Below are 27,756 nucleotides of genomic sequence, written 5' to 3' on the forward strand. Positions count from 1 at the left end.
GATTGGCTTATTTAATCTCAATTTCAGCTTCCTTTGCTTCTGTTGGCTCAGTCCTAGATTCTCAGAATGAAGCCAGACCCATTTTTTTTTGGTGGGGCTGAAATTACATCAGGGGCGACTTCATTCATATTCTGGGTCACTTAACATTTCAAGTCTGCAATTTGATCTGATTATCACAGATGGGGAAGAAACACTAAGAGCTTTATTATGCAGGCTGACACCTTACCTCAAGGGCCACCGCAAAAAAAAACAAACAAAAAAACTGGGGAGTTCAGAAAACTGGGAGTCCAGAAAACTGTTGCTTTTCATTTTGCTTCTCAGAGGTAGAATCTTGTGGAGGAGCCTTTAGGAACCCTTTCCCAGAGGATAGCTCAAAGGAGCTCAGATCTTGCTAAAGAACTCAGAAAGGGACAGACGCTTCTTGATAGTTGGAGCTCTCAGGATAGAAAGGAAGGACTTAACGGAGGGAACACACGAGCTTGATATGGGACACGAAGCAGACTGCACACTAGGCCTCACGGTCTCCCAGAGCCTCCCGTGGTCTTCAAGGCTTACTCTCAGCAATTCCATATATTGGACCAGACTTAGTTGAATGAATCCGAGGTGGATTTTCAGTAGATAAAGCAACCTTAGCACAATTTTTCGCATTTCACTTCATCCTCCCATTTATCTAACCATCGTTCACCTTCTATTTCTTTATGAAACAGCGCTTGGAATGCTTGCCTTTATCTCTCTGGACCCTGGTGGGACTCTCCTGACGTTCAGAATGTAGCACTGGGCTTTTTCACTGCCAGTCGTTTCAGGAATGTTTCCCCACTACGGGTTGGCTAAGGACCACGTGCTGAAACAAGACTGGAGTCACCCAATGTGGAAGAAAAGACGCCCCCAACGCTCCCGTGAGCTGTCACACTTTACGCTTCCCTTTTCATGTCTCTTCACATCATTGCCCTGCTGCTTATACGCCTCCAAGCTGACTGGGCTATACTACCAGAGCGCCCGTCCCACTTAGAGCCGTCCTGGTTTTCCCCCCTCAGGTTCTCTCCTTTCCCATCCACCGATGCGCTCAAGAGCCATCAGTGTCTACGTGTCCTAGTCCAGGGTGGCCCTGTGGAAGGCTCTTGTGTTTGCGAGGACCCTGGTGTAAGCTCTCCACCTTAAAGGAAAGCCTCGAGGACCGAACGCTGGCATGTTAACAGACATTGGTCTCTGGGTCGCACAAGGGAGAGCCGGGGAGAAGAACTCTGAGAGGAGCCCACAGATGGCCAGGGAGGGTGCCAGCGTTTTGCCCAAGACTGTCCCTCTTCTTTCTACTGTGAATAGCTGCACAAAAGCAATGTCATGCTGTAGCGGGCAGAGAAATACCTGTAGCTTCCTGTGTCTGTGGGAGAGCCAGGCAATGGAGAATGAGCTGTGGTCTATGTCTTCCATATGACTCTTATCTTCTGTATTATCAAGAGTGGCTTCCTCAGGCAAGGGACAATAGCCCACACCGTCCATTTAGATAAAGGGCTCGGTCTCAAAGCGACTCTGTTCAGCTCGTAACGACACTATGCCGCTGGTTCTCATATATAATTTGCCCCCCACCAAGAGAGTTAGCCAGATTATAAAATGCAGACAAACATAGGAACATGTGGACAGCCCATTTGAGGTATCTCTGGTCAAATGTTACCTTGTATGCATTTATAAAGTCTCCTGGAAAAGCTGGAGATAGTGAGAAAAAGAATTGTCTTTTTTCCCCTCCCTCTTCGAACTTGCTGTGAATCCACTGCCTCTTCTGATCTTCTGACCTACAGTCCCAGAGTAAAGGAAAACCTTACGCCGGGCAGGATTCAGTACTGTCCCATGCTCACCTCCACCCTCTCCCATACTCAGGTACACTGCCACAGTATACCCTCTGTGCACTATCTGTGATTTATCTGTGCTCTCAGACACCGAGTGAACCCCACCCCATTCTTCCTAGCAAGAGTCTAAAATGCGTAAGCAAACACATTCCCACAGGTCAGGAAAATACAGATGAGAAGAAAGTAAAAAAAAAATCACTTTCATTCAGGTATTGTTATCTCACACACACAAACTGTACTCAAAAACAATCTCCTAAAAGCGTAGTCAGCAAGGAAGCTCATCTCTCTCTAAAACGCAATTCCACTTTGTATTGAAATTTTCCTCTAAGGGAGAAACAGCCCTTCAATGTCTTGTCCTTGTCTAAAAACAAAGCTCTGGAGGTTGGAAGTTCACAAAAGGTAGCATCTATTGGTTTTATTATATGTGACTCCTCACTTACTGATGTTACTAAAGTAAAATAAATGAACATCAATGACGAAAATCTTCAGGTTGTTTCTTGGGCTCTGATGTCGTTCGCTGGTATTGAATCTCCTGCCCACACTCGGATCTGCCTCTGCCCTGGCCTCTGAGCTCTGAGCTGGAGAAGGAATCCAGGACAGTGGTTTCAAATGTCTGCCATATCTGATCAGAGCTGGCTCCTTACAAAGAAGCTAAGTAATAATGACATGAATAACAACTATGAAGAGGCTCCCTGCTCTCTAAAATGCTCTTTAGAAGAGAAAGGCTATGCACACATAGTTCAAAGAAAAGAAAACATGAAAGTCTCTCCACTCCCAATGAAAAACTGCCTGTGACTCAACCGTTTCTCACTCAGCACCTTGACAGAGACCAAGCATATTCTGGATCATGCCATAAAACAGACACTGTCAAACTCCGTGCTGAGTTTTGGCAAAACTCTAGCAAAACTGCCAGTGAACAAAGCCGGTGATCCATACACTCTACTCGCAGAAAATACACCCTATAAATAAACGCACAAAAATAAAGTGACAGATGCAGTGGGTTGTTTATTACAGTGTTATTTGTAATAGTACTTTCGTGGAATCAATCGTAAATGTTTATTAGTAGATAACTGGTTATGGGGCCAGGAGTTTGGCCTAGTGGTTAAAGTGCTTGCCTAGCATGCATGAAGACCCGGGTTCGATTCCTCAGTACTACATACATAGAAAAAGCCGGAAGTGGTGCTGAGGCTCAAGTGGTAGAGCTCTAGCCTTGAGAAAGTCCAAGGACAGTGCTCAGGCCCTGAGCTCAAGCCCAAGACTGGCTGAAAAAAAAAAGACTGGGAGACATGATAGACAGACAGACAGACAGATAGATAGATGGATAGGTAGGATTAGTAGTTATATGTAGTTATATGGATATGTAGTTACAGTTGGAGGAGAGGTTTATTATACATACTTAATTTGCTCATAGAGGCAAAGGACACACAGAGAACTAATAATATATGGTGTGCTCACAAAAAGGATCTAGAAGACGGAAGGTTAGTGAGTGAAGCCTTTCCCTATACTTCTGTCTACACACACACACACACACACACGTGAGAAAGGAACAGACAGGCAGGTGAAGAGCGACACACAGATGCTTGTTTGTGCTTTGAGTTTTGAACCACACAAATGTATTATTTATTCTACAACCTCTTTGTGAGTAATAGCTGCTTTTGTTTTTAAGAAGCACAAGTCCACCTTAAAGACAGCAGGACAAATCAGACTTCCCAAAGATAACTGCAGCATCCTGTGACATCTGTCCCCACTTCTACCAGGTGGCAGGGACATGCTTTGAAACTGGGTGGCCTGGGATCCCTAAGAAGTCACTATTTGCATTTCAAAGGTAATGGATGAAAGGCAATCAGTCCACCCTCTGGCTTCCTTCTTCTGCAGAGATTCTCCGCCCTTGAACTCTGCCCGGTGCTCTCCCACAGCCAAGATGAGGGAACGCAGGTGTCCAGCCTCCAGAGAGCTGCCCACGTACTCCAGCCTGGACCAAGCCGGCCACTCATCCCACTGCCGCCAGGACCTCGCTCCGCCCAAACCACAGATACATGAGCAGAGTAAGTCACACATCACTTTAGACCACTCGGTGCTGGGACAACCGTGGTCACGGTGATGCATTTACTGTAACATGGAGACGTGCTGGGAAGTTTCTGAGAAGGCCTCTGAAGTACTTTTGCACACGTGCTGTGGGGAGTCTCAGGTGTATTTGAACCCCTCGCCGGCCACTTCCAGGCCTGCCTCTTCCCCCCCGGGCCCCGGGGACTCAGTCTGAGAGTGAAAGGTACTGGAAAGGGAAAAGGTACCACGTGTGCCCTCCCTTTTGATGTTGGAGGATCTTTGACAAACAGTAGCACACAATAAAACGATCTTCGACGAACTACTTCCAGTGTGAATTTAAATCTGAAAACGGATGTTAAGCAGAAGCCTGCCTCTATATTTTTAGGATGAAAATTAATCATAGGCCATGTTTTGAACAGAAATTCTTTTATCAGTGCCATCTTTACTCATGACTCTAACAGCCATCAAGATTTATCCAGGGTAGACCCAAATAATAAATACAGAGATTGGGGGACAGTTTTGTAGAACAGAAACACAGCATCATCGTTATGAGAAACCTAGATTCTGCAGTCAGACCTCACTGGCTCTGCTCAGTGGTTTTGCCACTGAGGTCAATCCAGTTATTTCTACTACCCTAATATCCTCATCTCCTCCTGATTACAGTTCCTTCCATATTGGGTTATTGTAGGTTTTAACAAGTTATGTGTAAAGTACTAATAAGAGTGGCTGGCACAAAATAATGTCCCCAGCACAACAGGACTATTATTTTTATATGCCAGACACCGGATCTGAATTCCCCTGGGATTTCTCCTAAATTAAACCTTTGTCAGCAAGATCGTAAAAGCCAAGGTAAATCCAGACGGTCAAAATGAGTGCCAGTCAACAAGTTAGACACTAGTGACAACCCCCTCTCTGTTGCTAACCCTTTGGTTCCTGGCTTTGTCCACATCCGACGCTGCTTTCCCTGTTTCCCCCAGTGCCACGTGGCCCTAACCACTTCTGAGCGGTGTCCGGAATCCGACCAAGACTGAGGGACTAAAATCTCCCTTTCTCAACCGCCGAGGGAAAGCTGGAAAGCAGGCTTCCCCATGAGCCGCACTGACAGCGCAGCAACTCCCGTGAGTATGGCTTTCCCGTTGGTTCCCCCGTGTCCTTTGTCTCGCCATTTGGTTCTTCCCTCTCTCTTTCCAAATCAGATAAACATATAGACGTGACACCGGGTACCCAAATCAAGTACAGTGACAGCAGAGGACTAACCAAAGGTGGGGGGGGGAGGGGGAGTGAAAGAAGAAAGAAATACCTTCACACCTCTCGCTTCTGTACCTTGGAGTTCGTTTCACTGAGCCTCATCTTATCTGGTGGTCAGTGCACAGCTATTGAGCTGTTGTGACCCTCGGCCGGGACTATCCCTACGCGCCCTGATGATTACAAATGAGGGAGACCGTGGCGCCTGTGTCTCTTGGGGTCTGGCTTACTTCACAAGGGGCCCGTGCCGTTCTTTCTGATGGAAGCGTAGACGTCCGGATCCCTTTCTCGTGAAAACCCTGAGTCATGAATGTGGCTTCCCCACAGCCCACCTTTGTCAAGTGACTCACAGTGCTGGTCCCCTTTTATCATGGAGTAAACCAGGACAGGAAAGAGCAGACTGACGCTCGGGGTTGCTGATGGAAGGAGACACGGGGAACAGAACTTAACACGTCTGTCATCACGCGGGGGTGACATCCTGGCAGGAGGTGGCGTCGTCACGGGAGGGGGCAGGGCATCTTCTGCTGAAGCATTTTTGTCATGGATGAGGAGAGGCAGGTGGGTGCTCTTCAGATGAGAAGCTCAGGGTAGAGGATGTTTCCCTGAAATGAGAAACGATGCAGCCAGCACACCACACTTTCAGCCACTCAGGGGAAGGCTTGCTTCTTCTTAAATTATTAAGAGCCCCACTTAGGGCTTTCATGGTGCTTTGCCATCATTTGATATTTAATCCCCAGAATGTCCCCGGCACATTGTCAAGATACACGTTACAATGACAGAGATAAAAACAGCATTTCTCAAAAAAAGAAAATTTAAGAGCTGTCACATGCTTGTGGCAGACTCAGAATTAAAAACAAAAAAAAATCAGAGGCTGGAGCAGTCTGGTGAGGGGCTGCTTTCCCATGAAGTGTGACTACACAGCCCAAGGAAGCTGTAGGCATCTCTATGTATTTTCTTAGTTTATAGGAACAAATGAAATCTAGTTAATCACGTGGTATTCCTTGTATTCGTAAATAGAACATCTGTAAGCACAACCTTAGACGAGGACAAGAAAGAGTAGCGTCTACTGGTCGACCTGCACACTGACAGACCCAGCCAGTCCCGGTATAGAAGAAATAATGTTAGAATTCTTCATGTGTTCCTAGGACGAAGCACTAAAGAGCAACTTTGAAGGGATGAACAAGAGGACTCGCTTCCTGTAGGGAATATGCTAGATTTTTATTTTTATTTATTTTCTTGTATTTATTGGTTGGTTGTGGATCTTGAACTCTGGGCCTGGGCGTTGTCCCTGAGCTCTTCCCCTAGAGCCTCGGCACCATTTCCAATATGCTAGATTTTTAAGATGAAGTAGAGGCCAGAACAAAATAAAGCCATCCTTACTCCAAAGGCTGACGGGAGCCATTGTGAGGTTTCTGCTGCGGACACTGACCGCTCTCAGCCTCCCTGCTAGCTGGGTTACATGTGGCGCAGCCGGCAAAGACACCGTATTGGACAGAGCTCACTAGACGCCTCCGATTCTCCCTTGGTGTCGGTGATGGAAGGCTGCGGAGTCTAAAAGAACGAATCTGTTTTGCACAAGGCGATAAATCCAGTTTGGAGGGCAGACTCCATGGTGAAACCCAATACTGTGTGAATTGCTGACATCCTGCTGCTTCTTCCTTTTCCAAATCCAGCAGTTTCTTAACTGACACAGTTGAAATCAATTCGGACTGTAATCAGGAAGACATTTTGTTTCTTTTGCTTTCTGAAACAGATTCTTCATTCGACCCGTCAAAACTGGTCACTCTCATTGGTTTTGAACCCCAGATTTACTGGAGAAAAGTCATGTAGTTGATCCTCAGAGCAAAGATCTGAAGGACAAGTAAAAACATAGCCATGTATGTGATTTTGTTGAAGGACCTAAGGATTCAGAAGAATCTTTCCAGCCACTTCCAGAACTCAGTGTGCTCTGTGATCACCCTAATTGTGGTCTCTGGGTGCTAATTATAATCAGAGACACCCACTCTTTCCCACACCTACAGTATGGAAATGAGAATGGATTATTTACATGCATGGCCCTTCTGACTGACAGATACAATTGCTCTCCTTCATGTATCCACACAGCCTAGGCAGCCAAGGAGTCTTGAAACCACATGTGATGATAACAAAAAAATAAAAATAGGGGGGGCCGGGAGTTTGGCCTAGTGGTAGAGTGCTTGCCTAGCATGCACGAAGACCCGGGTTCGATTCCTTGGTACCACATACATAGAAAAAAGCCGGAAGTGGTGCTGAGGCTCAAGTGGTAGAGCTCTAGCCTTGAGAAAGTCCAAGGACAGTGCTCAGGCCCTGAGCTCAAGCCCAGGACTGGGGGAAAAAACATAGGGGCTTTGAGAAGTGGTGAACCTTTTTCTCACAGTAATTCACAAAGCCTTTCTGCAGAAATGAAATTGCATTGTCCCTGTGGCACCCTTAAAACCTGCTGTTTGGACTCAGATGAACAGAGGAAAGCTCAGGCTGGAGGTGTGAGGCGCATGTGTCTTCTGATGTACAGGTGCCAGCTTATAGTCATCAAAGAATCCCAGTTTACTCTCAAACCATTTATTTTTTGTCAGTACTGGAGTATGAACTCAGGGAGCTTTTCACTTGCTAGGCAGACACTCTTTCACTGGAGCCACACACCTAGCCTTTTGAGCTGTTATTTTCTAGGTATTTGCCTGGACCTTGATCCTCCTACTTAAATTTCCTGATACTAGGTATATGTCACAGCGCTCGGCTTTCATTTGAACCCTTTGCTCTAGCCATCCTAAAATGGCAGTCCTCTCAGAATTACCGGCGTGAGCCACTGAAAGTAGCTTATAGCCATTTACTTAGATTTTTGATGTGGAATCTCACTAGGTAGCTCAGGCTGGCTTCAAACTCACAACTTTCCCTTTTCTGCCTCCTGGATGAGGTACTGGGAATTCAGGGATACAGCATGTTAACCCCCACTATGTGACATATATTTTTAGATATTACCACAAGAAAATGTTATTTTAAGGCAAATTGAATTTTCTTTCCACTGGTACTATGTAGTTTTTTTTTTTCCTTCCTTAAACCAAGAAGAAACCATATCGTTGGTCACCAAACCAGGTGTGATTTAGTTGCACATTACAACCATGCAGTAAACCAAAAGAGTGAGGGAGTAAGCTGGGATGGATGGAGTTGGAATGGAGGGTGTCTACCAGACTGTGTCCATACAGGAGCTCAGGCTCGGTGAGCCAGACTTCCACAGCCCCTTTACTTTTCTGACGTCTCTTTTCTGGGTAAAAGCGTGAAACGGGGTGTTCAAAGGCAGCCAGGGGCCATTTATTTTCTTCAGATAGAGTCACGAGGATAAAAGGCGACCCAAGTCATTTAGCGATGATTGTGCATGACGACGACGAAGACTGGAAGGTCCTGGGTTGGGAATTTGTGTGCATCTTGCAAAGCCGAGGATGCGAGCCTGAACCTGCTGGGCTGCAGAGCTGGGAGGGCGGCAGCCGCAGGCAGAGCTGCACCCAGCCTTAGCTGAGGGTTTCCAGGCTGTGTGGAGATGAGTCATCCCAGTGACTCCTGCCATGCAGGCTCCCGGACTGGCGTCTGCACGCATGCACCAAAATACCCCGCAGGAAATCTGCTTCCAAGTTGCACAAGATAAAGAAGCTGAAGCAGCAGAAGCTGGTGTTCAATTGTGGACAGACCTTCTCTGAGGGTGAAATGTGTGATCGATGGGTCACCCCCCCCCCAACCCCGAGGTCAGGCAGCCGTGACAACCCCACGCTCAGGGCATTCCACTGCTTCAGCTGAATGGGAGTGCTATCAAAATGGAAATTCTAGAGAAATACTACTCTGGAGTAGAGAGTATTATTATGAAAAAGAACCTCACAAAACCCCAAGCAAAACCTAGATTGCACCGAAGTATGAGTGAGCGAAGGCACGACAGCCGGAATATTTGCTTAGAAATGGACAGAGGCCCTGGATCTATTGTCTCCAACCACTGTGTTTCCAAAAGCTTAGAAACAGAGCTGGAAGCAGAAACTACCTTCCATGTGGAGGCTGGTCTGCAAAACTATCACCGCCATGACTTAGTTCTGTGAGTCTGGAACCTTCCTGGCTGGGGCAGAACCATTCCTGCAGGATGCGTCTGGATATCAGGCCACAGCCCTCAAAGAAATCCTGTCTGTGTATCGCTGACAATGACCTTGTGGCTTCTTCTTTCAAAGATATATATTTAAGTTTCTTGCCCTCCACCACTTTGTACCACTCCCCAATCTCGGTTGCTTGTCTTGTATTTTTAATAGGGTCTTGCCTTTCACTCAGGTTGGCTTGAGCTATGACCCCCTGGTTTATTCTTCCTACTTAGCTGAGGTTGATAGGCTTGTAGCACTACATTGAGTTTATAAATTGAGATCAGGCCTTGCTAATCTGTTGCCTGGGCTAGCCCAATATCTGTCCCCTGAGTCTGCAGGATTATAGGCATGAATCATCACACCTCCTTCCTCCCCATTTTTTAAGTCAATATAGTCTAATCGTGTAGTTGTGGAGATAGAGACTTTTTCTACTTGCCTTTCATTTTTATTTTTTTCTTGTTAAAAGAAAGGAGAGTTGAGTCAGAGTTTAAATTCTGCTTTATGACTGTGAAGGATACACAAACCGAAAGAGTCCTAAACTTGCACCTCACAACTTATAAAAATTCCCGTGAAATCATTTCAGATCTGGTTTGTTCTGAAATGACTTCAGGCTCTGGTTGGAGGGGGAATAAAAACTTCACAGATTTTAGTGTGTAAGGTTGCAAATTGGGAATTGCCTTTGTGAACCTAGAAAATGTGGTGAATGCAAGGTGAGTTGTTTTACTATTCATTTATAATTCACCAGTTACTGGGCTGAGGAAAAAGCTGTTTGGAATGCCCAGACAACCTAAGATTATCATTTGCAGATTTGCCACCAAAATAAAAAAAAAATGTGCTTCTTTCCACCAGAATGAATCACTTAAAGGTAGAGTTCATGATGAAACCCAGTCTGGAGTTGGAAAAAGAGACGGGGCTGCTTTAAGAGAGAAACAGGAAGTCGTAACTAGAAGCCAACAGAATACTAAGCCAGAATCAAATGCTGGTGAAGCCCAGAGTGAAGCCACAGTGTTTATTTATTCTGAAATTTCCTAGCTGCCGGACTGGCTTTGGCACACCCCGGTCAAGGCGGTCCTGTCCCGGGGTTTTATCTAAGACCCTCCGGGGGAGTCTGGAGCATGGAGGGACAGTCCCAGCGGGTGTCGGAGAAGCCTGGGTATCACTTCCAACACCAGGGAGCCGTGGAGCTGCTGGTCTTTAATTTTCTGCTCATCCTCACCATTCTGACGATCTGGCTGTTCAAAAACCACCGCTTCCGCTTCTTGCACGAGACCGGAGGGGCGATGGTGTACGGTGAGTGTGACGCCTGCGAGGTGTGCAGCCACCTCAAGTGTGAAACTTGTTGCCTGGGTGTCATTAGAGACAGAGGGCCGGGTACCGAAACCAAACCGGAGAGAATGAGCTGATTGAAATGCAAGAGCTTGCAGGACGACGCCCCGGTGGAAGGGACGCCAGTCTCTCCCCAGTGGTGCCCCAGGGGGAAATGTGCCAGAGCAGAAGTGTGTCAGCTATCCGCTGTGGCTCTATTGTCATGTGGAGAGGGGCCCAGCGAGGGGCTGGGGGCATGGAGGTCTGAGCAGAGCAGCCTTCCTCCTCCTCCACTTCTCCCAAGAACTTCACGGAACACTGTCGGAAGCAAACTCCCTCCCTGCCACTAGTGTCCAGGAGATCACACACTCGGGCCACACCCCACCCCTGACGGCCGCGATGCTTTGTTTCCCTAGAATAAAGCATTATGAGGGAGCTCTTGCTCCCTCATGCAGGACTTTGCGTTTCCTCACCTGATTTAGGTTCTTAGTCACAATTAGCATCCTTAGTAGAATTATTTGCCTGTGTCTCCCGCGTCCCTGCAATCCACTATTTACAGAAGCAAGTGAGCAACTTCCCAAAGCATTTTCTTTTCAGAAAGTTTAATAAGTGACGATGGCGTTTCCCAGACCCGACGAGCGTCTTCTCACGCGTAATGCAAGACACCTGTCATTTACCAGCTGCTGGTGGTGGTGCAAGACACCTGTCATTTACCAGCTGCTGGTGGTGGTGCAAGACAGTTGGCCCAGCCGATAGTGGATGGGAACTCCGTGGAAACTCACCACCAGAATTTGTAGAAAAGAGCATGCTTTTTGGATCGCCCTCCCAGTCTCATTTTGGGATCCCCAAAGCCCCTTTATTTTGCCCGCGTTCCAATGACAGGACAAATGCCCCTGGTATATGCTGATGTGTGACGTGGCATTGGGAGAATATAAGAAAGCCCACGTCTTCACGGAACCCCACGGTGGGGTGCTTAGGATGTAAGGCAGAAGTTTCCACCCAAATAATGACATTTATTTTTTTTTCCGTTGTGCACGTGCATCCATCCACTCAGGGCACAGAAGTCAATTCCTTCATAGGGGAAAGCTCAAAGCACACAATTGAAAAGCTCCTGCAAGGAGAGGAAATCTATAACCAGAAGAAGAAAAGCTAAACAGTAAGGGAGTGACACAGTGACAGCCTCAGCCAGACTCCAGGGGACCTTCCCTAATAAATTAACAGATAAAAGATGACATCTGTGGCATCAGAAACAATGAGATCCTTGTCATCATACTAAAGATATATACATATATATATAGTATGTAACGTGTTATATATATACTACATAATATCTAGCATATATGCTATACACTATATAATATATAGATTATATGTAATATATATTAGCACAACAGCACAGATTTAAGATTGTCAGCCTTTGAGTGAGTGATTGCTTGAAAAGCCTGCACTTAGGTTCAGGAACCCTTTCTATTCACGTAAGCTAATGTTTACTCTGGAGTTGAGGAACTTTCAGATTCCCATGCATCCTTGAAAACCCCCCACTTTAGCTCTGTGACCAGAGCTAAAATACAACTTCATGGTTCATTGTTCTTGAGCTGCGTATTTCTCTTTATGTTGCTGTTCTTAAGGTAGTTTATGCTAGAGTTTATAAGCATGGGATTAAGTACAGTTTTGTGCTATCTTTCTTTTCTTTTTTTTTTTTTGCGCCAGTCCTAGGGCTTGAACTCAGGGCCTGAGAACTCTCCTTGCGCTTTTTCCTCAAGGCTAGCATTCTGCCACTTGAGCCACAGCACCATTTCTGGCTTTTTCCCATGTATGTGGTGCCGAGGAATCAAACCTGGGTCTTCGTGCATGCTAGGCAAGCGCTCTACCACTAGGCCAAACTCTCGGCCCTGTCTTTCTCTTTTTATATCTCACTGTGAGAGTTATTGAAAGTAAAGACAAAGCCAGTGCAATTTAAAAGAATTATAAAAGTTGTGAAGTGTATATATATCATTACTGGAACATTGAATATCTTTGGTTTACCTTAAGCTATGCAAGTCAGTGAGGAGCTTCTATTTTAGTGTTCTCTGATGTGTATGGCATTGAAGACAAGGGCTGGAAATCTGTAGAAACATTCCCAGTGCCTTTAGTTTACACGGTGAGAAGGTGGAGCGAGTTTGCGACCCTGAACAGCTGCTGACGGCAGAGTCAGTGGGATTCTGCTGTTCTAGGCTCATGTCCAACTCACAGTAGAAGCTCTGGAAACAGCCAGCAGGGGTGGCGTCGGTCACCCTTCATACCCCTTCTCCAGAAAGCACCCAAAATGCCACATGTGGTACAGAGGAACTCTCTCTGCAGTGCTGAAGTGGTCTGCAGCTACAGACCCCCACTCTAATCAGGAGGAGGGAGGAGAGGCTAAGCATTGCCCGGTGTCTGCGGGTGACGTTGGGATTTCTAGATCAGGAAAGAGCCTTGGAGAATAAACACACCCATCCAGGTCCTCGGCATTGTGGACAAAGAAACACTTCACGGAGGGGTGAAGGTCAGGTCTTGTGAGCTGCTGAGCTGGGGTTCCAGCCACATCTCTTTACCCAAAGCCATCCTTCAAGATAAGTACATCCCCCGTGACCTTCCCATGACCTTCCAGCAGAGAGGACAGAAGGACAGAGAGGTCCCCACGGGCCGGGCAGAGCCACCTTCCTCTTCCAGCACACCCCCCCCCAAGGGGAGCAGGTTTCTGGATCAAACTGTGCAGGGGCCCCTTTCGTCAGAGGGAGGAGCGCTGGGTGACTCTCAGGACACAGGAGACACAGACATAGCTGTGGGGGTGACCTGGAGTCTGGAACGTTCTTTTCCAAGGAGATGTGACCATCTGGGAGCAGGCTGTGCCTCTCCACCTCCCTCGCACACCCTCGCGGACGAGAGCCCTGGCTCCTGGTACCCGCCAGAGGGTCTGGCCGAAGCTCCCCGCTTCTTGCTCTTCTGCACTGTGTGGCGTCATCCCTGGCTCCCATTCTGTGAGCCGTCCATGTTTCCCATGACTCCAGCCCAGGTCCACCACCACCTCTCTGCTGGCCTGTCTTCCAGGACATACGTCATTCGTGGATGTGGGAATCCAACTTCAAGGAAAAAAAGGGGGGGAGGGATCAGAGGCTGAGAAAATGAGAAGCTAGAGGCACACGGGAGACTGATTCTGATCATTATCGTCAGAACCCATTTGTCAAATCGTTAACCTTGACACGGTGCGCTCCGCCTGCCTCTGTGTTGAGTGGAAACAAATCCGATGCTGTTAAATAGCAGGAATCCTTTACGTGGAAAGGAGCTTTTCCTCATTACTAAGGGTTAATGAGTGCTTCCAAAACACTAGTGGCATTATTATAACAATAGCTTCTCTTCGCCAGCGAGAGTTAAGGATAATTGTGTCTCGTGACATTCCGTGGCTCTTGTTAATTTTAAACAGAAGGGTTAGAACCCGTGCTGGTTTAAAATACAAGCCACGAGGAGATTCACCGAGACTGGACTAAAAGCCCGAATGAGTATTAATGGTGGCGATATTGGTGGAGAGAGCAGCGGATGCACTTAGCCCTGCTCACTTAGGGTCCTGTGTCCCCTGGTCACGGTTCATAAAAGAAGAACTGCTCCTTGCTCCCGGATAGCACTAAAAATTCCATCATATATCACCGGTGCCTGCCAATTATATGAGACGTTTATAGTACCGTGCATTCGAGGGCTGGGACTTAGCTTAAGGATGGAGCGCCTTCAAACTCTTAAGTGCCTCTTTTAGTTCCATGCCTTTCCTAGATGCAGCGAGGGAGGGAGGGAAGGAAGGAAGGGAGGGACGGGGGGAGAAAGGGAAGGAAGGGAGAGAGAGACATTCTAAAGCCTCCAAATCCTATAAACCTCCAAATAGTCTACATTTTAGAGTTCCTTCTGTGATTACGAAGGTGCACGTCTTCTTCCAGGCCTCGTCATGGGACTGATTCTGCGCTACGCCACCGCGCCAGCTGAGAGGGAAAGCGGGACTGTCTACGAGTGCGGACGACTGAGCTTCAGCCCCTCGACTCTGCTGGTGAACATCACAGACCAAGTCTATGAGTACAAATACAAGAGAGAAATCAGCCAGCACAACATCGGTCCTCACCAAGGCAACACCCTGCTGGAGAAGGTAGGGCTCCATCTGCTCGTAAGCCGGGGTTTCGCCTGTCATTGGTTGCAGCCTATATGAGCCCCCATGCGCGTGCAGCACATTCACATGTGTCCCCCACACACATGCTTTTACACACTCCACTACTAGGGCCCTCATATAATTCAATTGCTTGGAGGCTACTCTTCTTGTAAGCGTAGCTGCAAATTTTCTGAAAAGCTAGGGGAAGGTTGTAATATAATCCATCTGCAAGTGACAACTATGTTAAGTTTTGTTATAAAGATTTCTTTTTTGGTGGCTCATGGGGCTTGAACTCAGCCTGGGCGCTGTCCCTGAGCTCTTCAGCTCAAGGCTACCACCCTATCCTTGAGCCAAGCCCCACTTCCCATTTTTTAAAGGTTAATTGGAGATAAGAGTCTCAGGTCCTTTTGTGCCCGGGCTGGCTTTGAACCTTGATCCTCAGATCTCAGTCTCCTGAGTAGCTAGGATGACAGGCGAGCCACCGCGCCCGGCAAAGATTTTTTTTTTAATTTACCAATTCTACTTCTCTTGATACTTTGATTCATGCTCCTGCACTTGTGTTGTAAGTGGCATACACAGAAGTTAGGAGAAAGGACTTGTTTGTCAGGGGAAGGTCACATAAGTATGGCTTAAAGCTGATGAGCGAATCAATCTGTCTCCCTGTGGATATATTCCCCTTTGATTTAGCATGTCAGGTATTCACATCAGTGAGTTGGAAAAGGTAGTGGGCCATTGACTTGGGAAGGTCTTACAGACCCCGTACATTTTCAAAAGACTTGTCAGCATGGTTAAATTTGTATTTCCTGTCACTCATAAATCAGTTGACTACCATGCAAAAAGTTAAAGGAAGTTGCCCAGCAAAAATTTTGCCAAGTCTTTACTTCCTGTGTGCAAAGTGACACTGCTGTTGATAAGGGAAGTCATTTTGGGGTAAGTTACACTAAGTGAGCAATCTGGCCTGGCTATTGTGTCAACAAAGACAATTCTCGGGCCGGGAGTTTGGCCTAGTGGTTAAAGTGCTTGCCTAGCATGCATGAAGACCCGGGTTCGATTCCTCGGTACCACATACATAGAAAAAAGCCAGAAGTGGTGCTGAGGCTCAAGTGGTAGAGCTCTAGCCTTGAGAAAGTCCAAGGACAGTGCTCAGGCCCTGAGCTCAAGCTCAGGACTGGCAAAAAAAAAAAAAACAAAAAAACAATTCACCTTGCTGCAAATACATCAGCAGAGCAAAATACGTGTTACTGAGTATCGTAGAGATTCCAGAAAAATGCTTAGTGAACTGGCTAATCTCGTGACTTTTGAGCCATTAAATAAATGAACTAAAGTATCTCCGTTTTGTGTCTTTTTCTTCCACTTCCCTACGTCTCCTCGTTTGACCTAACATTGAGGATTGGAGTTTTAATTCTCTTGAGTTTATTTGGAAACTCCTTTTGTACAAGCCTTTCCCTTTGCTTGATTAAACACACACACACACACACACACACACACACACACACACACACACACACAGAAGCAGGAGCAAAGTTCTTCCCTTAGCAGAAAAAACTTGACCTGAGCCCCTGGACCATGAGACAAATGTGTGCAGTATCACCCTAGGACACTCTTGAGAATAATACAGAAAGGGCTGCCTTGAAATCCCCTTGAAAGCTTCTCTAACTGTGCCACATGGAAGCAAGCATCGGATGGCAAACCAGCATGGAGGTGTTGAGGAAATAGCTGAGGGAAGAGGGCCTCTCCAAATGCCACGGCTCGCGTCCCGTGTTGATTTCCTCTACTCTGACAAGTCTTGGCTCTGGCCACAGGAGATAGTCCTGCAGACTCCGACTTAACTGCTTCCATCCTAAACTTGAATCAGGACATCAATTGTGAACGAAGGAAGCTTGAAGTGTATTTGCTTATTTCCATCTTCTTTTTTTTTATTTTTTTTATTTTTATTTTTTTTATTTCCATCTTCTTTGCAGAAATGTGGCCTCTGCCATGAGCTCACAGATGTTTCAAGACTCCGAGTCTCCCATTCGATTTCCATGGAGTCGTTGGGCCACACCATTTTGTGTGTGTGTGTGTTTCTTTTCCCCTGCTCGTCTAGTCATTCCAAGAACGGGGGTTGAAAGCTCATTATCACTGAGGTGCTACAAATAGCAGAAAAGGAAACTTCTGTCCTCAGAGCGTTTAGAGTCTGGGAAGGGACAGAATCTGAAGTGCCAAAAGGTTGTTCACATGAGTGGATGCAGACCAAGGATGTTTCCATGTGTGCCCTGGGGTGGGGCCAAGTAAGAGCAGGGAGCTCAGTGAAGTGCAGAGCCAGCCACACCGCGATCCGGGAGAGGAGAATGTGGACGTGGAGGGCAAAAATAAGTCTCCTGAGTTAGCGCCTTCTACCAGGTCTTTCACACTGGCTGGGCCTTCGCCATCTGATTTATCCATATCCCAAGCTCATTTGGATTATCCAGAGCTTAGGAAGAAATACCCATTGTAGAGAAAAGTGAAGAGGAGGAGAGCTCGGTTTTCAACGGGCACTGAAAAACCCAGAAGAGATGAGTGTGCGTCACGTGGCTGGCCCAGGGTGCCCTGCCCTGCAGGCCCGTCCCTGGGCAGACAAAAGTTGGGGGGGCTGCATCTGTACTTTAACTACCTCTTGAAGCCCCATCAACAGCACGATTAAGTCGCAGCACTCTTCCTTCACCATAGCCAAGTCTGAAAGGGATGAGCTAGTGCCCTGCCACCCGCAGTGCTTGCCTGGCTTTCTGTGCGAGGTCTGGCACCCTGAGACCCTTCCCACCCGGGTCGATCTCCTCATGACTTCTTCTTCCTTTTCTCCTGCTCCTCCTCTTCCTCCTCTCTTGCCCTGCCCCTCTCCCATGGGTCTGATCCATGGCAAGGGCACCTTGTGTCCCCGTGGGCCCAGAGCTGGGCAGATACTCGTGGAACTGGATCACGGATGATGTAGCTAGACGTCTGTCTCCCTCGGCTTGTCCGTGGGCCTTCTCACGGCTGCTCGGCACCTGCTTCATTGCTGGCCATTTTGTATCCAAATAGCCCTCACGAATTTCTCCTCGGGGTGAAGGATGGGGCTCTGTGATGGCTGTTTACTGTTCGGGGGGCTGAATGGCTGAAGTCCTCATCTGGAAATAATCAGAGAGGGAGGCAGGCAGAGAGAGAGAGAGAGAGAGAGAGAGAGAGAGAGAGAGAGAGAGAGAGAGAGAGAGAGAGAGAGAGAGAGAGAAAGAGAGAGAGAGAGACAGAGAGAGAGAGAGAGAGAGAGAGAGAGAGAGAGAGAGAGAGAGAGACAGAGACAGAGACAGAGACAGAGAGAGACAGAGAGAGAACTGCAAGGCCTGCGGAGAGGAAGGAGACTGTGAATAATCAGGCAGGAAGCAGGAAGGAGAAAGAATTTCCATTAGACCTTAAGTCTGAACAGATCAAACTGAAAAATGGATCTTTCAATTCGTTCACACAGGGCCTGTCCTGCACCTCCACTGTCCATGCACTGGGTGGAGAGATGCCTGATGGGCTGTAAAGCTGGCATCCGGCTGTGTCTGTGGGGTCTCCAGGTGTGGGAAGATGTGTCCTAGATGGGCTGGGGTCCTGGACAGACCAACAGGGTGAAAGGAGAAAGCCAGCGAGGGCAGGCGCCCCCCCCCTCTCTCTCTTTCTCTGTCTCCCTCTCACCCCCCCTTCCTAGCTGCTGTGATCTGATCTGATCCCCTTACCCTGATGGACTGAAGCCAAGCCTTCCTCTCTGAACAGGCTTTGGTCACAGTGACGAGAAGGCTCCTTACAGGCAGCGACCAGAAGGCCGCTCTTTAGAACTTAACAAGAAAAGTTACGTTCAGGCAGGCGGTGAATTTTAGCCTGCCCCCTCCCTCTCCCCCTCCTCGAATCCTTCCCAGGCACGGGCTGCTCTTAGAGGGCCATGCCCGAGGCAGGCCAGTGGAAAAGTTCCGTGTCCGTTTTTAAAACTTTATTATTATTTTTGTCTTTTTAAGGAGAGTGCCCCATTTTAAAAACGTATCACCTGACTCGAATCGTGCTTTGTGCTGATCTCAGCACCCGTTCCTTCTCCAGTCCCCTCAAGCGGGCCTGCACTGCTGACTCAGCTCTTCTGTCCCCCCCCCCCCCCCCCCCCCCGTGCCAGGCCATTCATCTTGTATCAGCTGAGGCATGATAAGAAGCTGGGAGAATGAGAGAGAGCGAGGGGGAGGAGGGAGAAAGAGAGAAAGCCACACCACAGTACCCATGTTCCTACGCCAAGGTCTCTACCACAGAATAGAATGTCTTCTGAAGCTGCTTTGAAGGGCCATCGTAACCCACGGGACTCATAGGTGGAACGCTTGGACAGTGTGGGGCTGCAGAAAAAAGAATGTACTTGTGATTGGATGAAGCCTGGTGCTTAGAAGACGAGGCCATAAATTCCCCCAACTTTCTATTAGCACCATGTCCACACAGGACTCTGCCACGTCGAAGGCCACCTCTGCCTAAGAGCCCAGGTGTCCCCAGCTCTACAAGTTTGTGTGTGACACACAGCCTACCTCTCTGATGGGTGCCTGTGTGTACCAGGGCTCTGCAGAAGAAAGGGGAGAAATGGAAAACACTTCTCCCGAGGAGCCCGGAGCGTCCCCCCTCGCTCTTTTCTCACCACTCACGTCTCCCTTTACTGCCCCTTATGGTTCAAGTCGGCCATAGAGGACCGGCGGGCATATCCACTTTGGGAAACCCACCGGAGACTTACCCTCCACCTGCACTCGGCACTTTTCAGTAGCTGAAGTTGAGGTAGGGTTGATAAAAAGGATTCCATTTTCCCTTAGAGAACTTGGTGCCCTGGGAGCAAAAAAAAAAAAAAAACCCACAAGTGGGTACTGGAGCTTTGCCCACTTGCCCGTGTCTGTGTGTTAGTGAGGAACCGGGAAGCACACACCTCAAATGCATCCCTAACGAGTTATTCTGGGGGGAAAAAAGGCACTTGGCTTATCCGCAGTCTCCAATTTCCTGGGCATTTTGTATATGCAAGTGTGGGAGTGTGGGAGTGTGTGTGAGTGTGAGCGTGTGCGAGCGTGTGTGAGCCCTTCCTTTTTATTTTTTGTCACTCCTGGGTCTTGAGCTCAGGGCCTGAGCACTGTCCTTGGGCTTTCTCAAGGCTAGCACTCTACCACTTGAGCCACGGCACCACTTCTGGCTTTTTCTGTTCATGTGGTACTGAGGAATCGAACCCAGGGTTTCGTGCATGCTAGGCGAGCACTCTACCACTAGGCTCGAGGCCCCTCCCCTTCTCTTTTCTATGGCCCTCGCGCCCAGAGGCCTTCCCTGCATACTGCAGACGGTTTCCCCTCTGCTGATTACATGGGAGCATCTGACCTTGGCACTGACCTTCCACCAAGCACGTATTTCCAAGCCTGTCCCCACTCGGTGAACAGAAGTTCGAAAGCCTCTGCGTCCCTCACCCTCTTCTCCCTGTGCCATGGAGTCAGCTTTCTCAACCACATTTCCCAGCTGCTCACCCAGGTGCAAAAATGAAACAAAACAGAGGTTGATTTCTCCTTCTGGGATTTTACTTTTTTGTTGTTTTTTTAAACCTCTATGTTTCACCTCTAAGCTCCGCTAAGCCTCCAATCCTCCCTGCCACATGCTTGATTTATTTTGAGTAAATACTTGGTGACTGAGTGGATGTCTCTGTCCTGGGTGTGTTTGCTTCTCTTCCTTCTCTAGCAGCAGTGCCTGTGCTTGTTCTGGTTGACCCCTCCTCATCCAGCCCCTGTACTGATACCCCATGCACAAATCACCCTGTGGAGTCCTCTTGTTCTTTCTTTCTTTATTTCTTTCTTTCTTTCTTTCTTTCTTTCTTTTTTTTTGGTGGCGGGAGGAGAGAGAGAAACCATTGTATTCTTTAAGTAGGTAATGCATGCAGCTCAGTGTTCAAAAGAGGCGAAGGAGCTTGTGCAGTCTCCAGGGGCCAGTTCCCTGCTGTTTCTTTGCCAGCCTGCGTGCGCTCATGAAGGAAGAGGGAAGTAATGGGGTGTAGGGGTGTAGGGAAGTCTTACTATTTTAAATTCCTCGCCACCAGCTATGCCTGAAATTTCAGGAAGCTTCCAGACTCCCCTGTGGTTTAGGAGCCACAGCCGGTGGCCAGGATGGGTGGACATCGCTCTGCCTGCTGGTCATCCTTCCCGACTCAGTGCCCAGGCTTCCTGGACAGCCAGCCCTCCTGCAGAGCGACCCTGAGTGGCTGTCTTCTTTGGGGGCTACCAGCTTCATTTCATCAGTCATTCTTAATGAAATCAAGCCTCGAGGATTGCTTGAACACATCACAGGCTTCTTACCTCAAGGGAATGGGCAGCGGCCCAAACAACAAAAACCTCATTCTTTGCTCTTGGTCCTGTTTGCCTGGTGTGCGGCGCCAACCCCCAGCCATGTCCCTGTCACGTTGATTGACACCTGGCCTGCCATTAATTTCTTCTCCTGTCTCCAGGAAAATGGGGATAATTACATTTCCCAGTTACCACTCGGAGCCTTGCCAGAACTGATGGCACACTGTTTTTTAAAAGACCTCTTTGAGAGAGCTGTGCCACATGAATCACAGCCCCTCACTCGGGCTCTTTTAGGTTCTTTTAGGTCTTATTTCTTTAGTAGTTCAGTCGAACACCGACATGCCCTCCCGGGGAAATCAGAGTGAGTCACTGTGTCTTCACACTCAAGCCCACGCAAAACTTTTGCCTCTGTGACCCTCTGGTGAACTTGGGGATTTAACTTGGTACATTCCACCTAAGCTTAGAAATGATATGGGTCACTTCGCTAGCTACCTCTGTGGATATGCCCGGGCCATATCAAATCCCGGGTCAGGGCAGTATTTAAAATTCACTGTGTCCTTGTGAACATCCTAACGCGTTACTGCCCTCGTATCATTTGCAGGATCTGAATCCTCATAGCACTGTGATTCCAAGTGGTAGAGTGCTAGCCTTGAACGTAAAAGCTCAGGGATAGGGCCCAAGCCCTGAGTTCAAGCCCCACAACCAACAAAATTAAACAACCAAGACCATAACCAAAGTCTTACCTCAGAGGCCGTGGTTGGAACACAATGTCTGGGGAAATGGCACATGTAATTTCCATCTGGAGGCTGGTACAGCCACAGATCCAGCCATTTCTGAGCAATTGCCTGGGCCTGGAGTTCCTCCCACAGCTCTGATTTAGCAGTTCTTGAGCCTCAAGCAAGTCTGAAAGGAACACAAATCTGTTTTGTATATACAAATAAATCCTGCTTGCATACTGCCTGCCATTCTCAGCCTGCCCGTTTCATCCGTCTGCTCCAGAAAATATAAACTGCATAGGCCATTAGTTTACCTGCGTGCAGGGAGCAGGGCATTGTGAGCAAAGAACCCAGTTTTGCAGAACCCACTGCCAAGGTCAGAGGTTAACCCCCTCCCCCAGCTCCTCCAGCCACAAGCCTGCATCCCTGTAGCACTCCAGAGCACAGCTCTGCTCTTAACACCTTCACATGTGCCCTTGCTCTGCTCTCCATGAAGCCTCACCAAAACAATAGAATACCCACGGGAGTCCAAGCTTAGAAGGCAAATGAAGATTCTCACTCACATTCATCTATCATTTCCTCCTGAGTAATAATAAATCCTTACAAAGTGCTTAGGAGTGGTCAGGCGAGCACCGACAGCTTGCAAGCTTTTCACAGATACCACGTAGCTTCATCCTTACAAGCATCTTATCATTAGGTACCTGTTGTTGTGTCCGCTATAAAGATAAAGAAATGGAAGCAAAGAAAGTAGACTCCAAGCCAAGAAGCATGACATTCGAGAGCCCAGGAAGCTTGGCTGTGAGTGTTCAGCCCCCTTAAAACAACTGTTGATAGTCTAGGGAAGAGAAGGGATCTAGATCATGAGCTGGAACAATTTTTACCCCACTGTGTTGGTTTCCATACATTAAAAGCAAGAGCTGGGGGAATAAAAGGTGAAGTCAAAACATTTTAACGCTTGTCTCCAAAAGCTATTATAGAATTTTGAGGTGTACTAAGGGAAGATGTATTTAGAATCCAGAATAAAATTTAACACTCAAAACCTGCCTACTAAAGAGGTTTGTTTTTCTGAAAATAAGATAATATACTGCATTTTTATGGGATGGATGTGTCAGTTATCTTTACCATCTCTACCGATGGCTACATCCGTGCATGTGTGTGCATGCGTGTGTGTGTGTGTGTGTGTGTGTGTGTGTGTGTGTGTGTGTGCACCAGTTCTAGATCTTGAACTGGAGGCCTGGGTTCTGTACCTGAGCCACTTTGCTGTACTATTTGAGTTGTTGCTTTACTATTTAGCTAGTGTGCTACTATTTGAGTCACATCTTCACGTCCGGCTTTTCTGATGGTTGATTGGGGGCAAGAGTTTCATGGACTTTCCTGCCTAGGCTGGCTTCGAGCCCTGTTTCTCAGATCTCAGGAAGGAAAGGTACGAGTTTTCCCATGTACAATGTGACTTTCCCACTCTACTTCGGAACTCCTAAATTTGCATATTCTCCTCTGTTCACTTCCACTAACTTAATGGCATGGTGACATCTACCTCATGCAACCTCAGTAAGACTGCCTGTTTATTAAATCTAGTGCTTGTGGCCTAAAGGAACATGCTTCTTACTGTGCTTTTGTCTTTCTTGGCAGATGACGTTTGAGCCAGAGATCTTCTTCAACATTCTATTGCCGCCAATTATATTCCATGCAGGATATAGTCTAAAGAAGGTAAATCTGGGACCATTGGGTCCTTTTCTTTTCTTCTCATCGTTTAGTAGAAATTTTGCCAGTACCAGCGAACAATGGTTATTTTCTGGGATGGCCGATTTAATAAGCCATCATTAGCTTGATTATTGTATAATAAAAATTCAAACTTAAAGTGCTTCGATTCTTCTAATACCTCTCTCACCCAGTACCACGGCTAACACGCAGCTATTGAACGCAAGGTGAATGTGAGAAATTAACAGGAAAAAAATTAAATGACACGATCGGCCTGCACCCCATTTCTGTCAGATGCTATTATCCCAGCACCTCTCATCCTCCTGGCCTTTCCTGGTGAAAACCCAGCAGGTTCTCCCTCACAGGATTCCAGGCGCCCCCTTGCCGCCAGGACTAGCGAGTGCACTCCCACCAAAACCAAAACAATTAAAGTAAGAATACCAAGCAAGCATGTAAAAAACAAAAATCCAGAAGGCTGGCTTTGCTCGTCATCCCTCCTCATTCGCCACTCCACCCCAACACAACACCTCAAGTTTTTTAGAATCTGTTCGTATCCCATTTAGAAGATAGGCAAAAGTCAGAGAAAGCAGGGGTTTAACAGCTGTCCAAAAGTAGCTTAAATCCTTTATAATTACGTACATGCACATATATGACATATAAATTGCCTCGTATATGTTGTGTGTGTGTGTGTGCAATCCTTGCTCAGCTTCTTCCTTTACCTCAGGTCCAGCTGCTTCTCACATCTCTACCCCATTGCCTTCCACACTTTCTATTTTCCTGTTCCCTTCCTTGCCCTCAGTCCTTGCAGTGAAATTTCTTACATCTCCAAGAATACGCTCAGGTGGGATTTCAGATTCAAAATCGGCTGATGTAGAAAAGGGAGGGAGGACCTGTAAAAAATTGTTTTAAAGAAAGCCTAATTTTTGTTTTATTTCCTGTTACACTAAGAAATGTTCTCTGAAATCTATTTCTTTTTTTTTTTTTCTCCTCCCTAGAGACACTTCTTTCAAAACCTGGGATCAATTTTAACGTACGCCTTCTTGGGCACTGCCATCTCCTGCATGGTCGTCGGGTAAGTGACATTCAGATCTTGAGTTCCGTGTGATAGGAGGTTGGGGATCTGGGGTGGGGAAGGATGCTCAGCTTCCAGAACTCTGCCTCATTGAGCTCGCCGGCCAAATTTTCTATTTGGCCTAGTGTGTCACATCTGGGTTTGTTTTGCTTTTCAGTTTGGTCTGTTGCTGTGCTGGGGATCCAGCCTAGGTTCTTGCATGTGCTACGCGAGCTCTCTTCTCTTGTACTTTACCCCCGGAATACCCCATCTTTATACATTGTTCTTGACTCGGTTCCAGAATTGATAGGCATCTGCTACACACAGAGCAGACTGCAGCTGGGTTGCTGGGTTACCTCTCTAAGTGTGGGGGCTCTGGTTTAGTAAATGTGGCACGCTTGAAGTGCATCATATTATTTGTTTGTAGCTTGAATTGTGTATGCTCGAGGCATTTTTCCCCTCGTGTTTGCAGGACCCTACCTGGGTTTGAGAGGAGGACATTAGTAACTATCTGCCAATTAGTTTCTGATGAAAAGGAAGTTGTTTGCTTTCTAATGAGATCAGACTGAAAAAGAAACGTCTAAATATCCTAAATACCAGCAGAATTAAATATTGTAGGGATGGCTTTTTTGTGGTGGATACGCTGTGTGATCTGAGCTTTATCTTCAATATATTTTACTGGAGATGCTGCGTGGGCCTTGAGTCAGATGACACAGACTGTAGCTTGCAGTTTATCACAACGCAAAACATGGCCCCCAAATGGCAAGCCCCGCCTGAGTCGCACAGATCCTATATAATCCATTGCCGAAAAGTGCGCGGCTGCTGCGACTACGGTGATAAAGATGCCTTCAGTCGCGTGCAATGGCCAGCTCTCCCCGGCAGGTGTGAGAAGACACCACACCCAGGCTCTAGCTGCCCCCCTGGCCTTGCTTTCTCTCGTGCAGTCTCCATTATTTCCTGCCGGTGGGCACTGGGGAGGTGCCAGGAGCAGCCTCCACGCACACCTCCACCCCAGAGATTTTGTGTTGAACACTGAGACGTTTTGTGGAGCCAAAGGTAGAAGTTGAGCCAGACTCCAGTAGTAGCTCACACCGGTCACCCTGGATACTCAGGAGGTAAACCTCTGAGAAGAACGGTTCGAAGCCAGCCCAGACAGGAGAGTCTAGGAGATCTCTATCTCCAGTTCCCCAACCCAAAAGCAAGAAGTAGAGGTGTGGCTCAAGTGGCAGGGCCCCATTCTCACGTGACAAAGCTCAGGGACAGCACCCAGGTCCTCTACCCCAAACACTAGCATACACACACACACACACACGCTGATAGAACTAAGTTACACTGTGTGAAAATACTCAGGGGGTCAAAGCAGAGAAGCTGAAGCCTTCAGCACACGTCGTTGTGGGCTTGCAGGCATGTGGTTTGCCCAGGGTGACCCAAAGCTTGCAACGTATTCAATTCTTCATCAGGATGTTGGGGAGGGACAGCACTTTTCTGACCCGTGACTGGGCACGTTTGATATTCACATGAGACACCTTGAAAGCCTAATTGGCTAGGTCAGTTCCTCTCATCATCAGAGTCAAGGCCACCAGCAAACAGAACTCAGAGCCTCGGCTCCGGACCCAGCAAGTCCTGTCAGGTCTTCCTTTCCTTCCAGCAATTCTTCTTGAATTCCTACACATTCCTCTCTGCCGTTCTTCTCCACGACAGGGGGTCGGGACTGTGAGGCTCTCTCTCTCTCTCTCTCTCAAGAAACCCTGAGACATAGAACACCAGCTGATCAAGCTAGCTGAGCAAGAGGGAGGCTCCGGGTTCAAACCCAGTACTGGAGGGAAGAAAGCACAGGAGGAGAGATAAAGGACTGGTGATGGTGGGTTTGTGGGTGTGGGTGTGTGCTCCCACACAGCTCCTGCACCTATCATTCACATTCCTGATGTCCGCCTCTTACTCTAACTCCTGGGAGACTCTGGTTCTTCCTTTGTCTTTCTTGTGTGTTGTAAGTACGGCTACGGTTGACGGGCAGTGGCAAAGTCCAAACAAAAGACTAAAAGTAAGAAAGGGGGTGTATCTACAGTCCACTCCTTATTGCAAAGCACCCCAAAGGTTTAGTGCTTGGAGTCAAACAAGCCACGCCTCAGATTTCCTGCAGCCCCACCTGCATGTGAACAGGAGCCCTCCCCCGCCCCCGCCCCCACCGCCCTCCACCCCTGTGATGGGTTAACTCGTTTGCTGTCTTCCCAAACTTAGCGGCAAGATGGAGTATCTTACACAGGATTTACTGGGTACAGACTGGGGGGTTGAAGATGGCAGCAGCAAGCGTTTCACCCAGGCACAGTGGAAACTCAACCCAGTCCATTCATTTCACAGTCCAGGCTGGTGACTGCCATCACAGTAGCTCATTGTCCGGCCACACACAATGTGGCAGCAGCGTCTTCCCATCGCGTCACCCCTCACTAAGGGTTGGTTCATTCTCTCTGGGTCTCACCTGTCCGTCATTTCAATTTCACATTTCTCTGTGGCGTCACTTATATTGATATTATATAACTTGGTGCGTTGTCCTCGGGCTCTCCTGTTTATAAGCGTTGTTCCAAGTGTAAACTTGACGCTCATGTCTAAGTTATCATCGAGAGGGAGGTCTTGGAACTTGGAATGAATCGTTCTGTTTTAAATAAGCTTAGGCGCGAATTCATTTTGGTAAAAATGAATTGCAGATTTTGGAGTCAGGCAAACCCCGAATGGGGTGTGGATGGTATCGAGGTAACCGTTAGGCGGGGCGGGTGGGGGAACGGGGTGGGGGGTGACTGTCACCCCAGGAGGCTGAGACTGCCCCCCTCCCCCAGTCATCAGAAGGAACAGCCATTGGCTTTTATTGTCCGCCCTCTGGTGGCCAGGCCCCCGCATCACACCACGACCGTGCCGCACTTTGGCAAAGCTTGCTGTTTGTATGCTTGGCCTTTCTCATGGGAAAACACAAGGCATAGAGTTTGCGAGTTGCCCTAGGTAACAAGGAATCCAACCTCCTGACTTCACCTGGAGAGAGGCTTGAAAGACACCAGCTGCTTATCCATCCGTTCTCCTGGGTCCAGGAGAAAGGCCTCACGATTGAACATCGTGCTTTAAGGACATGGTGTCTCATTAATTCCAGTGTGGGGAGGGGAGGTGGGGGGTGGGGGAGAGTCCACCCGTGTTCTCTCTTGGGCTATGCCCAAGAGAGACGGGATGTCAGGGGTCCATCACCCAGCCAGCCGCTCCTCCAATTGCAGCCAGCTGGTGGCAGTCCCTGGGCA

The 27,756-nt window shown here is 47.9% G+C and overlaps 1 protein-coding gene across 1 annotated transcript in view; it reads left to right on the forward strand.

Moving 5' to 3' along the window:
- Positions 1 to 4,864: 4,864 nt before the first annotated feature.
- Positions 4,865 to 27,756, forward strand: part of Slc9a9 (solute carrier family 9 member A9) — a 203,614-nt gene continuing 180,722 nt past the window's right edge. Inside the window, exons 1-5 of the mRNA XM_090323408.1 lie at positions 4,865 to 5,005; positions 10,109 to 10,549; positions 14,509 to 14,711; positions 23,359 to 23,436; positions 24,423 to 24,499. Coding sequence (XP_090179534.1) covers positions 10,375 to 10,549; positions 14,509 to 14,711; positions 23,359 to 23,436; positions 24,423 to 24,499 — 533 coding nt within the window. The 5' untranslated portion in view covers positions 4,865 to 5,005; positions 10,109 to 10,374. The remainder of the gene's footprint in view (positions 5,006 to 10,108; positions 10,550 to 14,508; positions 14,712 to 23,358; positions 23,437 to 24,422; positions 24,500 to 27,756) is intronic.

Source organism: Megascapheus bottae, chromosome 32 (genome assembly GCF_031878675.1).
Source record: "Megascapheus bottae isolate mThoBot1 chromosome 32, mThoBot2.hap1, whole genome shotgun sequence".
Classification (NCBI taxonomy): Eukaryota; Metazoa; Chordata; class Mammalia; order Rodentia; family Geomyidae; genus Megascapheus; species Megascapheus bottae.